Source organism: Melanotaenia boesemani, chromosome 3 (assembly GCF_017639745.1).
Source record: "Melanotaenia boesemani isolate fMelBoe1 chromosome 3, fMelBoe1.pri, whole genome shotgun sequence".
Taxonomy (NCBI): domain Eukaryota; kingdom Metazoa; phylum Chordata; class Actinopteri; order Atheriniformes; family Melanotaeniidae; genus Melanotaenia; species Melanotaenia boesemani.
Genome location: NC_055684.1, coordinates 22,599,004 through 22,622,089, shown reverse-complemented (window position 1 = coordinate 22,622,089; position 23,086 = coordinate 22,599,004). Strand labels below are relative to the sequence as shown.

Below are 23,086 nucleotides of genomic sequence, written 5' to 3'. Positions count from 1 at the left end.
TCAAAGTTTAGTGTTTAGGAGTCACATCTATTCTGAAAAATTACTGCTTGGTTTTCATATTCCTACTTTGGTATAGTTACAAGGCTTTGGTGTTTTGGGGAATGGATATTTTAACCCTGCAAACATGTCCATTACATGTTTTGTTGGTCTGTTGCAAGACATAGCTTGGGCAAAATCAGCTATCAATGCTAGTTAAGGATTTCTGCTTTAGATGTATTCTCAAAACGACATAATAGCTGTGTCCCAATTCAGGGTCTACACACTTTGAAGTGCACAGTAGACTACGGAGTGGCCTATGTAGTCTGTGCACTCTGAATCATTAAATTAATCATTAAATTAATTAATAATAATAAATAATTCTATAATATTAAATTGACACTGGAGACACCTTCCAAATGAGACAGTGCTTGGCGCGTCACTGTGACGTATGTAGCTTCGAAGTGCGTAGTCCCTGAATTGGGACACAGCTAATATCAATTAAAGGGACCAATCCTGTCTTTTTGTGTGGGACTTTTTACTGTGACGCATATATGCAGCATTGTGGGATAACATAGATTAATGAAACCGAGATACTGATAACATATCTGTATGTGGGGTTTTATAATCACCACCATGCCAAAACTTGCCAAAAACAAATGCATTGCAGAAATGTACACAGAAAGCTGAAGTACTTAGATTTTCAATGTCTATACTGGACATTGAATAGAGAAGAGTTTGGTTTGCTATGATGCATACGTATCTTCTGAACATGGATGTCTCACATTAGGCTGAAACTCCCATCAGTTAGCCAGAAGCTGTAAAGCTATGGTGTGTTGTGAGGAACAGGTAAAAACAAGTTGCTAGCATAAGCTACAAGGGAAAGTTAGCCAAGGAGCACACAGAAGCTAGCAGCCACTCCAAGGCTGAATAAGCAGATGCAAGCTGCAAGCTGCTAGGACTGTGCTTACAGACTCAGCCTGTTGAACAGCTGTTAGCCCCTGCTCTGGCTAACTTCTCCTCATAGCTTTGCCAATTACTCATCATATGGTGGGAAGAGATGTGGGCTTATTATCTATGCTTATAGATACTTCCAGCACTGCTTTCCCTGACTCATGGTATTGTTGACATGGCACATGCTTTATGCACATAATGCTATTTTGGGCACCATATTTTCTTTTGGGCTGTCGATAAAATTTTTTTAACCCGATTAATCACAGGACATTACAAAATATAAACACCTAGCTTGTGTTCTTCAAGAAGCTAGTGTTGCACATGAATGTGCCTGGCATAGAGAGGGTAGGCTAAGTCACATTAAAGGTGCTTCAATGAAAAGAAAACTTATTTCTTCACTTTTTGCAAATGATTTTGATAGATTATTCTGCCTTTGTTTTTTTAATTTGCCAATTTCCTATGTAAATTGTCAACAGGTTTTTCAGATTCTTCCATCCCACTCAGATCACAATCAGCCATTTTGTAGACTTGGCCTTCTTCTTTTCGAGGCGGTTGGCACACAACAATTTGGTGCATTACCGCCACCAACTGGTAGGGAGTGTGGACCAGAATATCAGATGTAACGACTAAGTAGCCTGCACATGCATTAAAAAATTGTATGCATTAATTCCAGAAACTGACATGTTTGCATTAACATGTTAATTTTGAGACCCCCCTTATTTTCTTATTGAATCAAATGACTAATACAACCGGAAATATGTGAGTCTGGGCCCTCCGCAGCAATCCCAAGTTGTGAAGACATCATTCTATCTAGCTTCTGTCTGTAATAAAGTGATCTTTGCCTATGCATGTGCAGCTCATGAAAAAAAAAAAAAAGATTAGCTAAAGCTTCTCCGAGCCATCTGCTTTATGCCTTTAGCACACTAATTGCAGCCAGAGCAGAACTATCACCGATAGCTGTCAGCTATCAGTGGTAAGTGTTGTAATGGTGTGTTGTCTTCAGGAAACAGCCTTATAAAGATGAGATATTTTAACAGAAAAAACAGCAAGTTAAAAGAAAATGAAGTTTTTTTTCCTCGTCTCTGTATTGGAAAGAGCAAGGCCACCGACTGCACTTTATTAATGCACTCCATCTTCCCTGTTTTTGTGTCAGATGTAATGCATAGGGCAGGTGTGTGTCTGTATATGGGTGTGAAAGAGAAGGTGACTGAAAAGAGAGCAAGCAAATTTCTGCCATAGGGAGTTATTCCAGTACATTCAGTTATCCTTGCCAAAGGCTGTGTTGTTAAAAAGGTCTTTTGGGCCACTTTGAAACTGCCTTTGATATAAATAAGAGACATAATTCATAAATGTTGGCTCATCTCATGCATTCAGCTTTACTCTAATGTTCTTGAAGCCTTAGTATTGTACTTTGATTTTAAATTAGGCTTCTATAGTTTTGATTTTGGCACTTTAATGATTATTACACACACACACACAAAGATCTTACTAAAACTAAATCCGTGTTAACATCTATAACTGCTGCTCTATTTTTCATTGTGGAGAGGCAGGGTTTAATCTACTCTCTAATCCACACAGTGGACTGAATGTAGCATCTAAGCTTTGGCACAATTTAAGAAAATGCTTTCGGATATCCTATCACACCAGAAAACATGCAGCAAAGCTCTACATTGTTGTTCAGCAGATACAGAATCTATTTTCTATCAGGTTTGTGTGACTTGCAATGCAAAGTCAAGTCAGAAAGAAAAAGAAGAAATTGCAGAAGAGAAATGAGAGCTACAAAGTGTCAGAGTTTGAGAAAAGAGCACAAAGTTAGTATGTATCTGTGCTGCAGGCTGAACATTGTCTTTTACTTTTGTGTTTAATAAAGAAATCACGATGTTTTCAATCATCCTACTATACGAGATGGTCAAATTCAGTCTTTATCTCATTACTTTCTCATCAGTCATTTCAGTATTCCACAGGATTATGTTTGTGGCTTGTTTATTTAATAAAATGCATAAAATTAAAACTGATATATAAATAAGTAAAAGTATCATATAACAACAAAGATGAATAAACAGATAGATATACAGATAGGGAGAAGGATGTGTGGAGTATCTCCAGCGTCTCCAGCTGATTTATTGTGCCCCAGTGTAAACTATGATCTGTGTTGACTAATGGAGCTGAAACTATTGGAGAAATGTAAACACAAGATACAACAACAAGAGGAAGGGTGGAGGCAGCACAGAGGATTAGAAACGTGCAAACAGAAGAGGATAAGAGAATATGGGATATAATGTGAGACTATGTTGAAATTAAATTTGAACTTAAATGATTTGAACTTAATTGATTATCATATGCTTACTCTGCATAGAGGCTTATCCTTGTTTGTAAGTCAGAAAAGTTGCAGTTAGTCATAAATAGCTTCAGATGAAATACTGTTGTTGGTTGGTTATTTCCAGCAGGATGATAAGTAGATTGAGTTTCAGTATTGGTTTGAGAAGGGTAGCCCCAGGCTTCAAATGGTTATGTCAAGTTGTTAGGTCTTAGTTGACATGTCTTTTACCCATAAAGACGTGACTTTCAAAAGAAAATTAAATGGAATACAACTTAATTATTATTAAAGTCATACTTGAATACCTCAGAAACATCCTTTATTGTGTTTGTGGCATATATTAATGTGAATTTTATTAATATGCTTTAGTTTTAAAATGTGCTTCCGTTTGAAAAAAGCAGCACTTAATGTCTATGAGGTCTATAGGTTCGAACTCACATATGGTAGCAGAGATACAGTGGATAAATTAACATCAAAATATGTGTTAGTTCCATCCCAAGTCTGTGCTGAGAAGAGTTGGTTGCATTAAAAAATTTGGAGTTTAAAAAATCTGAGGGGGTTGCCATGAAATTTTTAATAGGATTATTGTACATACAACCTTCCATACCTTGATCTATTTTTAAGTTATATTGTAAGATAATGTAAAAAAAAAATACAGATGTAAAGCATGTCAGAATATTATGGATCAGCTCGTGTCAGGTTAGATTTATTTCACATTTGTTGCAAAATGTATAAAGGCAAGTGATTCATCCCAGTGCAATATGCAAACCAATGTTGCAGTGTGCAGCTGTATTTGTTTCAGACTAAAGTCTATATAAACCACTGAAAAAGTGATTCATAGTCTGTTATTGACTGTTAGACCACCACAGCTAGAAAATTGACTGATATTATGTTTGTGCAACATAGTTCATTTGTTTTATCAGCAGAATATCAGAAGCAATAACTTCAAGGCTGAATGGTTATTTGCAATACGTGTAATGTTTTGTCACAATTTTTTGACATCTGTATGCAAGCATTGTATCATGTGTACCCCTGAATGTACTGCAGTCCCCTCTTCATATATAAATACACATTATGTGTGCCCGCACTGAGAACCCTGTATATTATAGATGAGTGATAGTGTTTCCTATAAGCCTGTCTGGGCCTTGCATTCCTCTCATCACTGGAGTTTGATGTGTGCAGCCTTTCAGCTAATCTTGGAAGAATGTCGGTTTCAGACGGCACATGTGTTCCATTAAGTCCAGATCTGCATAAATAATATAACATGCAACAGCTAACATTACAGCAGGTAACTATACCCCCACAGCTGTGCCCTTGGCTTTACAGAGCCCTAACAGCCCAGCCTATAAAAAGGGAAAGCCAACATTTATATCTAATGAGAAAACATATTACAGTGCCTGCTGTGCCTGTAGCGAGCTGCTGATTTGTAGAAAATATACTGTTAAGATAATTAATGTTTATTAGGGAGCAGAGCCTAAGATCCTGGATTGTGTTGGATACTAACAGTAATAAAAATCTCATAAAATCATGTTAGCCATTCTTTTCCTCACAATTATGTTTTGTTTTTGTGTGTGTGTGTGTGCGTGTTTGCATAAAAACATAACATACGTGAACATCACTGAATGAAGGTACAAAAGATTCCATTGTAATGATAAAATTGTTTGAAAGTATAATTACATATTAACTGTTTACAGTAAGATAACTTGATTTATTTTATGATAAAACTGAAAATCTGAGTCAAATCTACATTAAAAACAATGAAGTGCTGCAGTTCTTTCATCTCATTGCCTCACTTACATACATATATCAATCCATTTGTGAAAACCTGATCCTAATATTTCAAATACTAGCCTATTAATGAATCATTTAGCCCTGATAAAATAATGTGTTGAAAAATATTTCAATTAGTCTCTGTAATTTATCACACTTTAGCTTGTCTGACTCACTTTGTCTTCCAGTTTGAAAGTGGTGTGAGCATTATAATAATCAGTGCAACGTAAATGTCTTATAAAGACATAAAAGGCTGTTGCAATGTTGGAGTTGAGCGAGAACATATATCCTTTCCTCTGTTGTTAATGGCTCTCCAGATGACTCTTATTGGGTCTTTGTGCTTATTCTCTTCCTGTTCTGCTTGCACCGGTTGGCTTGGCTCTGCCGGGCGGTGGGACAGTGTTTGCTTTTGCTGTCTGCTTGGGGAAGTCCCTCTTCATTTTAAACAGCCCCAGATACACTTGCTAACAAAAAATTCAGAGGATGCCAGCCTCTTCCTGGTCTGGTGCTGTGTCTTCCTGTTGCAGACCACCAAAGCTAGTCAGAAACTGTAAGCAGATATTTTTATATGTGTGTGTATTTATCATCTTCACCAGTTACTTTTACAATTCACAACACAAACGAGTGAACTCTCCTTTCTGCTCTGTTCTGGTTTGAACTAGAATGTGGATGTGAAAGATTAAGGGAAAAAGAGAGAGGTTAAACTCAGCATAGTATCTAGTCAGTACCACAAAAGACTTGGAACAACCTGGTTTGGTAGAAATATCACAGAAACCTAAAGCTAGCCAAAAAGTGAAACAGGGTGAGAGCGACTGATGTGAGGACTGAAAAACTAAAGAAAAGGTGTCAGAGAACAAGTGTAGCAAACAATGTTTCTTGCACTTGCAAACTGTTGTGAACCAGTGAGGAAATGTGAGGAGTTTGGCTGTTGCTGTTCTGGGTGCCAGCACTCCTAATGAGTCTGTCAGGGCCAGTTAGCACAACCAGGCCTGCTTGTGTCCCCTCCAGGCCGCAGACAGCTGTTATTAGCTGCGTAATGGCATGCCACAGAGCCAGATTAGCCTGCAACACTGGAGAAATATCAAACATTCACTTACTGTGGCTCCTTCACTGGTTAAAGCAGCTACTGTATTCTGTGAGGCATTCATTTAGCTGCAGCTCTGGCAAGCTACCTAACAAGCTTCAAAACAAGGAAAAAAAAAAAAAAAAACAGTGAGCGATGGATTTAGTTTACAGTAGTTCCTCTGCAAGTCCGGCAGAAAGAAATAATGACAGACTAGATGTATAATTAGAATCATGTTTCAAAAAACTGGTTTAGTCCCAATCAGACATTTTGATAATTATGAGAACATCATTCATTTACCAGCTTTTACTGTATGAGCTGTCAAGGAAGTGCAGTGTTGTCTTTAATAATGTCATGTCACCATTATGCAAACCATAATAGCAAGTTGTACCCTGCTATCTACTTATCTATTTTTATGTTTCATTATAAGAACAGGAAATCAAAACCCCCACACAGCAAGAACTCACCCAGTGGTGTGGGAAAACTTGCACTGTGTATGTTCTGTGACACACCTACACCAACAGATCAGCATACTGCTAACACATTCAGTACACTGAGCACAAAAAAAGAAAAAAGAAAAATCTGCTTATATAAATCAAGCTCACTGAAACTGCCATTTCTTTATCTTGTTTCATCCATGGTGCATTACACAATCCTTTGCATGTGTGGGTTTTCTTTGTGGTAATCAGTCACTATTTTGACCCATAGCTGCAGTCTGCTACTCCACTGAAAAAGCTGCAGCCTACTGTTGGTGTTTGGGTATTAGCTATGTGTTTGGTCAGACATGAAAGTCAGAGCAAATTAAAGGGATGTTTTCCCAGTTAGTTGTTTAATATAGTTAAACACTGCAGTCCCCTCCCCCTTGTAAAAAAATAAGCTCTATTTGTTCTTGATTGCTGCACTGGTTTTTCTCCCATAGAAAACTGCATTATATCCTCATTAGCAGACTGTTTTGATCAAGTTTGGCAAAGCAGGTGGCAACTGTAGTCATTTCCAAATATGAATACATGTTTTATTCTCTTATTTATGAGAAAGAAGTTTCCACATCATTAGTTTCAGTATTTATTTTAACAACAGGTTGCATCATACACACACAAAGCTGAGCAAAAATGCAGCTCTTTTTTAATCAATTAACACACATATGGAAGGACAGTCTTCTGCAAATCTGGTTGCTGAAATATGTGAAAACTGTTGAAATGAAGCGAAGAGCAATGATCATGTAAGAATAACAGAATATCAAGGAGTCACAGAGATGCAGTGAGGCACTTATAGTTGAGAGGGAAGTGGGGGAGAGAGATAAAGACAAAGAGTGTGATAAAGATGGTGAGATTTGAAGTGAATCCTGGTAGGTACTCATGCTGTGGCTGTGGGCCACAGTGTCAGCCCCACTGAGCTACATCTTTCCCTGGCAGGGACCACCTTTTCCTAATCATTAGTTTTCCAACTGCTGAGGGCGTTTGCCTCAGTTCTTTAGGTTGTGCTTTACAGCTGAAAGCCACATGTGGAAGTTCAGAGAGAAGCCGGCAGGCTTAGAACCCACTACATTCTAATTATCAGCTCTGCAATGTATAGAAAGATGGAGTCAGTAGAGTGGAGCAGTGCACAGGGACCCTGGCTACCAAACACAACGGCTTAGTGCCATTAGTGCCGCTGCATGAGCTAATCGTATGCAGTTATTATGTTTGGTGCATCACCATGGGTTGATGTGATTTAATGTGGCAGCCTGTGTACATGCTTTGTAACTTGTCAGAAATTTATAAAACTATTGATAAAACATGGAGCATTCAAAACAACTAAAGAGACTGTATTGTACGATTCCTGAATTCTTGATGAGAGAATGAAACTTGACTTTGAAACAGGGCTGTGTGTTGGATGTTTCCCTGTAAAAGTAAGAAAATGAAACAAAAAAATCTCTCTCTTTCTGCCCTTCAGAGCAGATACGGTGCTCCAGATCGAGGGGTAAGGCTCTACAGTTCCCTGCCAATGCGCCCGAACCCTGACGGCAAGAGACTGCCCTCTACTGGGGTAAGACTCATCTCTCTCAGCCCCCAACACCCATGCTCCCTCACCCTTTGATCTTTTACTAAATACCATATTTATTGCAAAGAGTGTTTTCTCATTAGCATGGCAAGGTTATCTAAACACTATCACACAGAGAGTGCAGAATTTGACAAAAACCCAGCTCCAAGCTTAACACCTTTCTCTCATTATGACTCCATAACCCACCTTCCACCACTAACTAACCCCAAAAGTTCCCCCACATCCACCCTGAGAGACCTGCTTGGTCCCCGTACTGCAAACCATCTCTGGCTCCCAAAGAAGCAGCCATCTGACTCGGCGGTCAGTGTGGTATCTCCCTGGTAGCTTCTTAAAGAAGCAGTTTTCTGCATGTGATAGCTCCAACCAACTGCCTCCTTTTTGACTCACACAAAATTTGATCACTTTGGAAGAAAATGCTGCTGTTTCAGACCTGTTTCTGGTTAAAAAAAAAAAAAAGGCAGGCATAGGGGAATGTTGATAAAGCATAACAATTATAATATTTTGTTGATTTCCCCTTTTTTTTCTTATCTTTTGTGGTGCATTTGGACATCAAATAATAATAATTTTTATTTCATTATATAACAGTTCATGAGGACACTTAGAAAGCTGAAAAGATTAAGTTTTTTGAAGTTGCAGCACTTTCACACTTTGACTTTGACAAAGTTCTGGAGCAGTCAATCTATTTTGTTTCTGAAACTGCTCCTTTATTCTTTTTTATATATATATATAAAAATCTTTTAGTATTGCGAAAATCATAATTAGAATCTGGCGTGCCTTGCTTTTATGCATTTATGTAACAAAGGAGAGAAAATGAAAGAACAATAGAGCAAGAAAAGAGAGAATTTAATTTCCCAGTTTTTCATGTTTCACTCCATGCAAGTGCTTTTTGAATTATCTCTTCAGCGCTCCAGGGCTCAGTAAGAGGAAGAGTGGGTGAGTTAGGGGGAGGGAGGGAAGGACAGAGAGAGACCGGCAAAGTGAAAGCAGTGTAATATTGTTGGTGCGCACCTTTTTTAATTACAACAGAGATTGTATTGATGTCTCTGGCCACATGTCCTAAATCATTTATCAAGGGGGAGAGTGCTAACAAAGCATTTCTAAGAAAGCCATCCTCTCCCAGTGCCTGGAATCATATGTTATCTGAAGTGAATATTGTTAATGCTTTTCAGTGGAGAGACCCACTTACAAATCATGAGAATGAGTTCCTTGTCAGAACGTGCGTGAGGTAGTAAAGATATATATCCTTTCTCATCTGATTATCTGTTGCACAAATTAAACCCTGCATCTAAATCTCTATGTAGGGGTTTTTTGTACAAATGAAGTTAAGGATAAACATCAGTGCAAGGCAACAAACATGCATTAATCACCCTGTTTTACCGTTCAGCAGCACATCAAAGATTGCATCTTTTGTGCAGAAACGTATTTGCAAAAGAAGACAATATGTGCTATTTATCCCCCCTCCCCCCTAACCCTTGGTTTTCTGTCATTTCCTTTTGTCTGTTATTACCTGAATGCGGAGACAGTACAGTAGCAGATTGTAGCTACAGGCTGCTCGGGGAGGAGGAGAATATAAACAACTTAACATGCAGGAGGAAACCAGACCTTTTTCCATTGCACTTATCAGGTGCTGCGGTGAGAGCAAGTGTCAAGGTGCAGTAACCCCCCCCCCCCCCCCCCCTGCCCCCATTTACCCATCCTCTCCTTCCTCCCTTCTTCCTTCCCCTGCACACCCCTTTTATTTTTGCCTGATCTTTATCTCCTTCTCTCACCTTTACCACTCACCACGCTCGGTTCAGTTAAAAGTGGGCTTGGCACTTCTGCAGCAGCTACCCCCTCGTCCCACCCCACCACAACCAACACCACTTCTTTTCTCTCTGTCAAACTAACCTCCAACTCCTGCTTTTCACCTCTATGTTTCCTGTCAAGGTGCACTGCCCACCCTCACATCAGCCACCCCCCTTCAAAAAAAAAAAAAAAAAACACTGGCTCTGCCCCCGCAACCTTTTCTTTTTACTCTTTCAACATCTATTACAGCTTACAGCTCCAAATGCCTACAGTTTATTCTCTAAAAGTTGGGTGCAGAGGGCACGATTTGCGCTGCTCTGCGCTGAGCTTGTCATCTCAGCTTACATATAGACATAAATTAATGCTTCTGTTGAACTAGTGGCTGCGATAAGTGTGTGAATCTCAAGCACACACATACATGAGGCAAAATGTCCACGTATGCATCACATACAAGGCTGGGTAGTGAAAACTTTTTTCAGAGTTTTCAGAGTCCCTGTCCAAGGCTTTTTAGTGGTGTTATTTGAAATTGCACATCAGAGCACATTCATGGAAAGTTTATACAGTTTATACACCTGAGATTGAGATTGTTTTCCCTTAATTTGCAAAAAAAAAAAAAAAATGCTAGTATGCATAGGTTAAATTGGGGGAAAAATTTCCACTCATATGATGTGAATGACAAATTGTACGAATGATCAGTAGTTTCTCCTTCTAGGGAATAAACATGACCAGAATTCAGAGAGAAGAAAAACCAATACTAGCACACTTGACCCCAGTATTTTTTTTATGTCTTTTTCCCAGAAATTTAGCTTCTAGCTTGCTTCCTGTTTATTGCAGCTATGCATTGTGCAGTCTACACAGCTACTGCCTTACAAAACTAGTTTATAAACTAAATGTCTTACGTTTTCTTTTTAGAAACATTTTTTGAAAGCTGCTTTCCACATTTGCTTGACATTTGGATGGAAACATAGCTACAGCCAAATTCTTAGATTTGTACTCTCTAGAGAGTGTTTGGCACAGACATTATCCTACTTTCAGAGAGGTGAAAGAGCTGATGCTATCCCACCATCCAACATGAATGTGGGTGGTACTGTGCTAATGTGCAGCAGAGCCAAATATTTAACCTCTTAATATCCTCTTTTGAATGTTTTCCCATAACACATCTAGAGGTAAGGTGTTATTTTTTTAAGCATTGTTAAACCTAAACTTGGTCTGACAAACTTCAGCCTCTGAAAAAACTATAACAATGAAGGTTAAGGTTTTAAAAAATGACTTGAAAATAATATCGAATCAAGTTAGAAAGTTAAAAATATGCAAACATCTGAATAAAAAAAATGTTAGATACATTTTCTTCATTGTAAAAGATTTGCAACTCTTGCTTTTCTGCTCTCTATTTGGTTTTACTTTGCTGTGTATCAAAGCTCACCTCCATGTACAGGTATATATGAGTAGGAAAATGTGCTGCATGGATAGGCTGCTTGTGTTTGTTTATACATATTGTATGTTCAGGTGCATATGCAAGAATGGACAGAATGACAAATCACTTGTAAAATGTTGATGCATAGTGCCAATAGCTTCAGATGACACTTTCACATGATTAGTTTAATCTGCTAAAGTCAATGTCAGGTCACAGTAATCGACACAATGACATAAAATAACCTTATCCACTGAATGTGAGGCCCAATAATTGCTTAATATTCTTGAGTTTGGGTTGTTTAAGTTCAGCTTGGATTCTTTTATGAAGGCAAACCGTTTGAGCTACAGCTCTGGCTGTTATTGTTGTTGTTATTGTTTTAGCTCTGCTGCGTTGACAGTGGTACATACAGAGGGTGATGGTTCAGAATCTGCCGTAACACAGAGATGACAGTATCGTTTCAGGACTGGTTTCTACATCTCTCACTCTCACTGCTGCTTTGTCTCTCTCTGTGTCTTTTTCTCCAAGCTGATTTGGAGCCTTGCATAGTCAATTATGTAGGGAGTGAGAGATGGAGTGGGGGCTCTGTCTTCCATATTTTGGTGGGATATTAATATTGCATGAGCGCTATTCTGTAGCGAATATCTAAGAGACTGCCTATTAAGGCAGCAGCAGGAGAAAAATGTGACAGACACATGCACAAATATGCACACACACACACACACACACACACACACACAGATTACATGCATATACAAAAAGCCAGAGAGCAGGGGTAGTTCAGCCAGGATCAGGCGCAGGTTGTTGTAATTAGTGTTTTCCTGATTTATTTTTAGTGGGATAATAAGAACGACTCATTTTACTGTTGAACATGTCATGTTTGTTTATCTTGACATGGCTCACATCACACTGTACAGTGAATGTGTTTGATGTTAGAGAGAAGAGTGATGCTCCACCATAATTGTGCTAAGAATGGACTATTTTAATCAGCCAGCTGAAAATAAATCAGAGAAAACAAGTGCCTGCTGTTAAAAAGAAAAAAAGAAAATAGAGATAATTGGAATATTGAATATTGCAAAACATGGATGATCTGATGGCAGGCTATTTATTTCCTGCTGCTGGGTGGGTATCAATGATGCATGCAGTATGTGTCAACAGTGACAGGCTGAGAAGGTCCCTAGCGATGACTGAGAGGCTCAGCATGGACACTTATTGCTCTTTGGGTGTTAAGTGGCGCTGACACTGTGTGGTATGCGATAGACATCTCATTTCATGTCACAGACTGACAAAAGCATCTGATTTTAAGGCATCACAGATGTGAATATGGCATAAAAATATTACGATTTCAGTATGTTTTGGGGGCTGTGAGTATGAAAATAACAACAGTAAAACCTTTTACCTTTGTTTTTCTTTTGCTGTCTTTCTTTTGCTCAACAGTGTTGTTTTTAAAGTTGTCTACAAATAAAATTTGATTGACTTGGAGAAAGCTGCATGTTAGGTGAAGTGATAACTAACCTTTGGAGTGAGTGTTAGCATGCATTCTTGAATAAATAAATTAATTAAATGTCATTTTGTCTCTATCTGTGTTGGACCAGCGACCTATTCAAGGTGTACTCCTCTTCTAACCCAGTGCAGCTGGGATAGGCTCCATCCCCATGCAGTCCTTAAATAGGATAGAACAGGTAAAGGGGAAAGGATGCATGGACTATGCTGAAATGGCACTCTGCTTTTTCCCCTCTTGCAGTCCCTTTGCCAGGTGCTGTCAAATACCCACAAAGCCCATCCTGGTGTGGCAAATGAAACCAGTTAGTCTTGAACCCAGAAGCATCACGCTGGGCTCAGTGTCAAACAAGTGCTTGGTGACCTAACAGCATCAGCTGGAGGTTAAAGAAGTCCTTAAAAGGCAGATTCCCCACAGTAATGTCATCATCCATGCCTCAAAGAGTTTGGGTTAAAGCCCACTCTGCCCTTTTCTGAAATGTAACAAATATGTATCACAGCTACTGCCATTGTGGAGAGAAGGATGTGGAAGGTGGTGTAAGAGAAGCAAAAAACAAGTGGGAAAAAAAAGTTTAGGAAACTCAACATCTAAACACCCAATCATCCCCCTCTGTGTGTGATGTATCAATGTAGTTGGCTTTCTCTGAAATTCAAATGGCAAGAGCAGATGAAAAAAAAGTAAAAAAAGAACCTCTGGCTTTGGAAAGGGAGGGTTTGGGGGGGGGGTTGAGAAAAAGACCTGCCATCTATGTATTAGTGCTCCGTAAATATTACATGAGCCCCACATTCGCTCAGTTGTTTGGCATTACTTCCACTGGATGGGTATATTATTTTAGAAACCGTGCCTTGTTTATGGAGAGGCATGACCTACTTCCAGACACTCCTCTCTTTCTCTTTGGTATTTTTTCTTTCTGTTCTTTCTTTCTCCCATTCTGTTTTCCTCCTTTCCTCCCTCACTCTCTCATTCATTCTCAGTCTGCAAAATCTCAACTGCTTGTCCCTGCTGAACAATTACAAGGCAGAGAGACCCAAATGGAGATGTTTGTAGAAAACAACATGTGTATAATTAAGGTTTAATGAGCTCTTGTCAGGGTGGAATGTGCAATTAGATTGGTAATAGAAAATTCTGCCTGAACGCTTGTGGCAGAGGCTGGATGTGGAGTCAGCATGGCAGTGGATGAAAGAACACTGAATTATTTTGAGTCATATTGACAGAAGAAGACAGCGTTGGATACTGCATTTAGATTTAAATACATGGTGAGGGCCCAGAAACAGAAAGAGGGATTTCTTTCTCCTTTCAGTGCTAAATTGTGTGCTTTTAAATTACTGTACTTGTCCTCACCAGGTTGGTTTCTTTGAAAAATATTTTCCGAACAGCTGAAGTTACGGTTCACTGGGAACTGTATGGAGAAAGTCATTAATATTTTTGCTTGCTAAATATAAAGGGTAAGCAGTTTGTTAAAACTGGTCTTGTAATTTTTAACAGGGCCAGATTTAAAGAGCACAAATCCTATGCCAAGACTAAAGGTTATGAGAGAATCAGGATTTTTTTCTTTACATGGAAATGTGAACATGAAAGTCACACATGATTTCTAAAAAAAAATGCTGCCTTAACATTTTTCATCTTAGTCCAGCGACTGCATGCTCAAAATTTATAATGTGCTGGGCTCATGCTTACTCACTTTTGAACAGATAAGTTTATGATGTTATTTTAGAACTGTAGCAGTAAAACTTGTGCTCAAACTATTTTCATTAAAATGTCAGAAAATGCAAATGAATACAAGTTTAGCTTTTTTTGCAGCACTTCCTCATCCAATAATTCAATATATAGATTTACTTTTTTTTTATCCTATATTGTATGTTAATGAATATATATAAATATTTTTTCCATCAATTCAGCGAATGTATAAAACCAGCATTTCCAAATCCTCATTCCCAACTTTAGTATCCTCTTTACGATCGCTTTTCAGTGTGGAAGGCAAAGATTTTTACCCAATAGAAGGGGGAAAAGTTTCAGTTTAGGACCCAAAATTAATATCTTTTTCAGACAAATGACAAACAGATGCTAGCAAGCGTGCATTTCCCTGCTGCAACAAGGTTCTACTGCATTTGTTGGCTTTGTTGGCAATGCCAGTTGCAGGGGGATTCACAGCTATGGGGTCATGGTGTCCATTTTAGATGTTCATGGGCTTCTATTACACCAGACTGAAGTGGCCATGACTACTCAGTGTGCCCAGTTGGGTGTGAGAACATATTAGCTATTGCTGAAAAACAAGTGCTGCTGACAGGCAGAAGTTTAAGTAAGTTGATGTTTTTTTTTTGTTTTTTTTTTAACTGTCTGTTTACTAAAACAGACTAGCCGGTAGAATTTATTTGTAGCCAAATCTCAATCATATCATTTGTGTGTTTGCCATGAATACAATCTTTTCTTTAACTTAACAGGAACATTCTTTTTCTGGTTACATATTAAAGAAAGCCAGGATCTTAAAAAGCCTTGGGTATCAAATTATATTTTTGTATTATAATGTGGGGGGTTTCAGATTCATTAAATATGTACAGTAGTGTGTGGTGGTGGTTAGTGAGACAGAAAACACAGCTAAAATGATCATCTCTGTGGTGAAAACAGTGGGACATGTACTGGTCAGCATTATCTGCATACATTTGCTCTCTGACACTATGTAGAGTTTTTCTGTTTCTGTGCTTTTTCATTTCAAGGGATTTAGGGATGTACACAAGACCGTTGTGAGTACAGTAAAAACAGATAATTTTGTTTCACTGCTGTTTTTTTATGGTCTCATCATCTTTTTTGACTGCCATTCTCTTGACTTGGTAAAATTACAGCTTGAGGGTCTGGTGGAGAATACACACACACACACACACAAAAATTGTGTTTGGCTTTTTTCTGAATTACTTGACTTGTCCCTGAAAGAGAGGGCCCTTTGTTGGCTTCCTCTGGGACTGCCTTTGAAAGGCTCCTATTGTGTTGTAGGCACTATGATATAATGCAAGTGGATTTAATAGATTTAATGGAAAAAGCAGACTTAGTTTTCAGGCTAGCATGTCATGAGAAGTATCCTGTTTTAAGTGATCAGAATCACATTTAAAAGAAATTAAATAAAATCTCCATGTAATGTTCCTACAGAAGCCTGTTAAGCTTTGATTCATTGTTATATATTCCTGATCATTTGGGCAAAGTGGAGTTTTTTTCTTACTCTTCTTAGCTATTGCTTGATATCTTATTGGTCAGAAAGCTGCATTGTGTCTGTCTTCTACTCGATTTGTGTTGAAAGTCAAGGTTAGGCAGAGTGGGGAGAGCTGAATGTCAGCCATGTGTTAGCTTTGTTTTCATTGTGTTAACAGGAGCACAATGGTATGATTGTGTGGCCATCTGAAACACTACACCTACCCAGAGCTTTCGGGGGTCAGAGGTGGGGGAGATGTGTGTGTCTTTAGCCTGATGAACCATGCATTTTGAAAAACCCAGAAACCCAATAGTAATCTATCCAGCATGCCATCGAAACAATTCTGCATTGCCTGCTCGCTCACATACCACATCTCTTCATCCAACGTTCTTGTAGCATTCTCTCATTCTCTAAATATATAGACGACTTTTTTTCATTTTTTTCCTTCTCCCTTGTTGCTTTGTAATCTCTTACTGCATTGTCTTAAGGTGCCATTTGAAGAGTGGGCTGCCTCTTGAAACCCCTTACAGTGATTGACAAGACCATAAAGCTGAGCAATAAACCTAAGATGAATGTTGTATCTGAACACTGATAGAGGCAATTAAGTCCATCATAAGCAATAGAGAGAATACTCTTCCCTTGGGACTTATTCACTTGCATGGTTTAACTTGATCCCCAGCTAAATGCCTTTCTTTATTTCTCCTCTCTGCTCACAGCTTACAGTCAAGCACAAACTGAGCTGATGTCTTATTTATTTATTTCCACACATTTTGGTCTTTTTGTCTTGTCTGTCCTTTTCTGTCTAACATCATATGTCTTTCTCTCTCCCTTTCCCTAGCTTTCCCTTTTTTTCTTTCTCCTTGCTGTTTTGCTGTATTTGTCATGGAAATGAAAAAAAGAAGAAAAAAAAAAAAAAAAAAAATCAGCCGCTCTGATGCATTTTGTGCTTTTTCAGCCGAGAAAAAAAAAAAGGCCAATTCTGTTTCTCCTCACTGGTTTCTGTGTGTTGAGGTTTAAAGGTAATGAAGACCATATTTTATCTGCATGGAGTTATATGACCGGGCGTGGCAGAGCAGGTCTGTTATGGGAAAATAAATATTATGGAAGGCCTAACTTTGTTATCTTTATCGCACTGGGATCAATGTGTGTGTTATTGGACAGGATACATTAAACAAGCATGTAGACCAGTTTGCAATATGCACACATCCTAAGTCTAAAACATAATGCACACATACTAAGTTGTATGTATAAAGAATGCAAAAATGCATGCTTATTAGCAACACATAAAGGAGAAATACACATGCAGCAGCAGCAGATTTATTGCCACCATGCAATCCATATCTCCTTTATAGCAAACCGCCCCCCTATATTTTCTACACTTTGGTTTTATGTGTGTGTGTTCTTGCCTCTTTCTGTCTATGTGCCGGCCAGTGAGTCATTAAATGCTCTAATGACCACAGTCCTGACACAGGTATTTTGACTGCTGCCTCTTTCTATTGGCACATTGACTGACATGTGATTAGTTACGCTGGGCTGAAAAAACTAGGGAGGGGCATGCTGTTACCGTGAAAAGATTCCAGGAGGAGGGTTAAGTCCCCCACTCCTTCACATCTCTCCTGCCTCATCGTTCTTTAAATCTGAAACGACTCAGGCTGCAGCTAGACTCTCTGATTTGGTAGTCAGTTCATACAGTAAAGCACAGCTGGATTCACAGGCACATTATGAGAAAACCCTCACCTCCAGATCAATGCTTGTTAGCTGTGGTGCAGAATGCAAAGCAACTGCTGTAGTGCAGCAGGAATCTAGAAATGGTACACAGCTAATCCAAAATCCTATTTGAGTCGATTGTGCATTGATCAGACTTAACTGATCCACTTTAAATACATGTCTTATTCAACCCAGCCATTTGAGATTCCACACATTACGATCCCAAATTAGGGCTAAGTATTGGTGGGTACTTTTTGTTTTGGATCATTAAGACAAAAACAAAAGGATTTCCACAGCCTTATTTGAACATGGCTGGTTTATTTGATTTCCTTACAAAATAACAAGTTGTCAAGTAACGTGGCAATAAAAAAAAATATAGACCATAATTATATAAATAAAAGTACTGCCTACAAATAATATTCTAAAATATTAAATTCATTCGGCAGAGAAAACTAAAGGGCATATTTATAGTCCAAATCATGAATGAACTGATCAGTTATGCTTATATTTTATGTCGTCTTGTGAGTTTGTAGATTTAATAGCATCTATTTTTTTATGCTGATCCTACGTGAACCTAGTTAATCTTTGACATGAAAAACTCCATCCTACTGCATAATCTCTACTGGGTACAGTTGTAAAAATACTCTATACAAAACCAAAAACATAAACATACCATGTAAAAAATGCAGCTGTAGTTATGTTTGCCTTTAAAATTTTCTGTGCTCCTTAAAAAACATGATCTAAAACTTCATCAAATGTCCACAAAAGTCTTAAAAGTAGATAATGAGAAACCAATTCAACCAAAGACAGAAATTATTATTACTGATCCTTTATTTATTGAGTGAAAAAGCCAATTTTAAATATCTGTGACTGGTAAAAGTACCTAAACTACTAGGGTAAGCAGTTCATTTGAAGAGGAAATTAGAGTCAGGAGTTTTCAATCAATTGGGATGACAAGGGGGCGGCCTGATCTAAAGAACAGGGATCTGTCAAAGTCTGAGCTCCATTACACATGTTGATGTATTATGTTAAAAGCTCAACAGTCTGGAATAGGTTACAAAACCATCTCTTAAGAATTTGGACTTCCCCAGTCCACAGTCAAACAGATTATCCTAATGAATGAATTTAAAGAACACTGATAATCTCCCCAAGACTGATCGACCTGCAAACATCAGTCAAAGTGCAAGGAATGCAATAGTGTGAAAGCTCACAAAGAAATCCAGGGTGACTTCTAAGCAACTCAAGGCCTTTCTCACATTGGCTAATGTTTATGAGTTCACTATCAGGAGAACACTGGAGGTTGGCAAAGAGAAAACATTTTTTCCCCAAAATAAGTCTTGTTGCTTCTCTGCAGTTTTTGTCAAATGTACAAGTTGGAAGACACTTGGAAACAAATTAACAAATTAGTTATTGATACAAATTTTAAGTCTTTATAAGAGATCTTATGTTGGAAAGAATAAAGTGGAAATACTGCAAGAATACAAATGTAAGAACCTTTTCCCAACTGTGGAACATGGTGGTGGCACTATTATGGTTCTGTCCTGTTTTGCTGCATCTGAACCATCACAGTTTGCCATCATTGTTAGAGAGATACATTTTAAGTGTAACAGTGATATCGGTGCCCCTCCAAGCTGGTGTTCAAGACTTACCACATTTAGATGTGTAGTGTTGTTTATAACATTATATTTATAACATTAACAACATTGGCTCTATTTATAACAATTACTTTCACATTTATAATGTTACGATTTTACCAAGTGTAATAGTTTAGCTTCATTTGTTTAACTGAGTTTTGTTTACATGTTTAAATGCCATTGTATCCTAGCATGCAGCATACTGTAGATCCCATTCATTAAACCTAAGTATGACATGATTTAAACACTGCGATATTTACACTGCAATAGTAAAGGCAGAAATATCCATTACACCTAGAAAGAAGTGAAAAAACTAACAGAATTGCTTTCACTGCCACATTTTTTCCTCACGTTTTTCAGCATTTCTGTGATTTTAATTTACTTAAGAAAACATTTTACTTAATAAAAATGAAGTTGTAAGCTTAAATTTAAAATCTGTACAAAATGCTTTCTTATAGGCTGTGCTCCAGTCAACTGTTCTATAACGTCAATGACTGTGTGCACTTCCTGCATCAAACTGACATTGGTTTGGCTTTACGCAAACACAAAGTTATTTATAGCATCTCTCCCTCTTTATTTTCTCCATCCTGTTCTCTCCGTCTCTAACTCTCCTCTCGTCTGTTTGCATTTCTGCTATGCAAACTGGAGTTTGATGTCAAGTGCGTCAGCTGTGCAGGCCTTGGTCGCCCCTTTTCTTCCTCAGGCCTCAATCCATCTTAAGAATTTTTCACCTTCATTCCCTTGTTCTTTCCCTCTTCTCCATCTCACTGTAGCTTTCCACCCCTCTCACCTTCACTTTCCAACCCCCTACTTTCTTCCCTTGTCCATGTTTTCCTTTGCCCAATTGTTTTGCTGTAGATTTGACCGCTATGATTAATGGCCTGAAAGCCTCAGGAAAGCAAACACAGAGAGACACGCTATTTTCACCCTTCTCTTGCAAACCTCCATTTTATCGTATGCCAACGGCCTGTATATTAACACTGAACATAATGACCTGTGTTAAAAGATTCAAATAACAGGAGCCAGATTATAAGATACTAAGACTTAGGGCAGGGCGATATGGAAAAAAAAAAAAAAAAATCACGATATATTTTTTCATATTGTCCGATCCTAGTTTTTAATCACGATTCTTTTTAATATTGCCTGTTTAAAGCATCTGTACTAAAAACTAAAGAAACTAGAGGTTGGTTAAACATTTTACTAACAAAGTAAATAAGAAAAATTAAATAAGATCGTTATCAGTATCTTTATAAATAAGAAATATAAAACGTTTTTTGCTGGCTGCTGTTCACTGATGAAGATGATGTATCTCTAAATGAAAGTTTTCTTGCAGAGAACAGGTCAAACTCGGATATTTCAAATAGCACCAGTAGTAGCGTAACTTCATTTCTGAACATCTGATGATGAATATTTTAAATGTAAGGCTTGAAAACTATCAGAATCTTCATTAATAAGTAGGATGAAGTGTTTTTTGTGGATTCCATGCCCAAAATCAGCTACCCTCACAGAGATAATGCCAAATTTGTATTTTTAAAATAGCATCAGTAATAGCAGTAACAATGTGTGATTTTTCTGCTTCTACTTTTATATTTATGCTACTACTACATACTGTATTATCTACTGCATACAGTAGTAGCATAATGTATTTGACAGTAGCTATATTTTTGATATATTAATCTATATGCGAGTGCACATAACTCGTGAAGGCATGTGCCCAAAAAAAGGCTCCCCCGAGGCCCCGGTGTAACTGCTTCGAAGTGAAGCAAAGCTTTTGCTCCTCCTTAAATGCTGCTCATACAGCACAATGGCTGCAAACAAGTATGCTATTGACTGCTGTTTTGGTCATGTGGCTGCACATGCAGTAGCGGCTAAACTGCTAGGCCTACTTTGTGCTAAACGTGCAGGCTGTGTGGACTGTGCTCCCATTTTCATGCTTTCCGTATAATCACTTGGATGGTATTCGGCAGTGGTTTAGAGATCTCCAAACCACTGCCGTACAACCAACGTTGTGGCCTCGTCTTTGGCCTCTATTTTGCTGCCCTCAGTTCCATGTTCGACCATTCTGCTTGCCTAGCTTCAACTTCTCATATGGAAGTGGAGCAGGAAAAGGTTGACTCCCATTGGCTGTTGTTGCACACATTTCTGCCATGTTTGATCGAGTAAATAGGCTCACAGCTGATCACCTTGATTAGAAATTTATTGCGATCATTAAGCACGATCATATGGTCGGCCACATTAATTTCATATTTTTATGCCTGTCTTTGGCATTGTATGTCAGGTTAAAGTCACAAATTCTATTTCTGGCACAAATCTTGCCCTTGATGTGTAGAACATTAATGCACCAAATATCAGGTTTTTTTGGCATGGTTATCATTCATCTTTGAGCATTTCTTCTTGTCTTCTTCTTGAAATGAGGTCCATTTACTTGATTTTCAAGCTCCTATGTTAAGTCAATACGCTTTACTTGTTTCCTCACTTCCTGGGCAGGTTTAGGCAGTAACATTACTTAACCTAAGTTAGAAATAGAATCTATTTGGTTGGGGTGAGAAAATGATTTAAGTTAAGGCTAAAACACATTCTCTTTTTACAAGGTGACCGTAACATTTTGGCCATTGTTTAAATGCAGCAGTATTACGCTTAAGTTGATGACTTAAGGAGGTGCTCCACCAAAAGCCTGGAAGTCACTGTGCAAGACATTTTTACAAAATTTTGTTATTAAAAAAAGCACAACTTCTTGTTTCTATCAAATTACAGCATGGCAGCTTCAATGAACCTGTTTTACTTTAAAGATCTAGTAGTTGTGTCCCCCTGCTTATAATCTGCTCAGCTAAAACCAAAGTGGATCACCTACCCTTTAATCATGTGTGCAGGTGTGAGTGGTGTTGTTATTCTTATCTAGTCTTAGGCAATAAAATTAAAGTATTTCCAAAAAGAAAAGAAAAAAAGATTAAATGATTTCCTTTAACAATTTGCAGATTTAGAGTAAAACTGGTCAACTAAGATTTGCACAAATTAAATGTTAGATTTTCTTAAGGTCATGAAGGAATTTGTTAGCCCAGATCACTTCTCTTGTACCACTGTTATAGCATGAGTACAGTACACTTAGCTGAAATGACGAGTTGCCAACCACAAAGAGCCAGGAAATATTATTATTATTATTATTATTATTATTGTTATTTTTACCTTTCGCCCTGATTGAGATGCTGTTTGTTATATTAACAAATCTGTCCTTAGTGCATCCCTCCCATTGTGCAGCAGAAGTGCTGTTGCAGACCGCAGTTTGCTCTTTGACATTTTTATAACTGTTTGCATATTGAGATCTGAAGGTGTGAAGATACCCTTTTCCAAGACACCATCACATCTTGCAAAGTGTGATTAGGCAGCATGTAAAATCATTTTCCCAAAGCAATAAAAAAGGAGATTTCATTTTCATTGCAGAGCACAATGATTGTGTCTCCAGCTAGCTAATAGTGCTATCAAATAGAGGTCATTACACAACAAGTAACAGTCCCATCAGAGGCTGACTGATAATGCTTGGCCTCAAACTGAATGATGTCGCAACTAATTACTTTGTACTGTAGTTTGTTTAGAGCTCCAAAGTGCAAGAGAAGTCTCATAAATTAATAGAATAATTAAATAGCAATGCAAATTATTCTTATTAAAATAACCTAAGCTTAATTGCTGGAACTTGTGGCTCATGACATGCAATCAGACACAGTTGAATAGACGGTGGTCCATTTTTAGCTC

General features: G+C 38.1%; 1 protein-coding gene across 4 annotated transcripts in view; it reads left to right on the top strand.

Annotated features, from left to right (window-relative positions):
• Positions 1 to 23,086, top strand: part of tox2 (TOX high mobility group box family member 2) — a 99,724-nt gene that overhangs the window by 21,529 nt on the left and 55,109 nt on the right. For all 4 annotated transcript variants that reach the window (XM_041981148.1, XM_041981147.1, XM_041981146.1 and 1 more), the window contains exon 2: positions 8,013 to 8,105. In XM_041981148.1, coding sequence (XP_041837082.1) covers positions 8,013 to 8,105 — 93 coding nt within the window. The remainder of the gene's footprint in view (positions 1 to 8,012; positions 8,106 to 23,086) is intronic.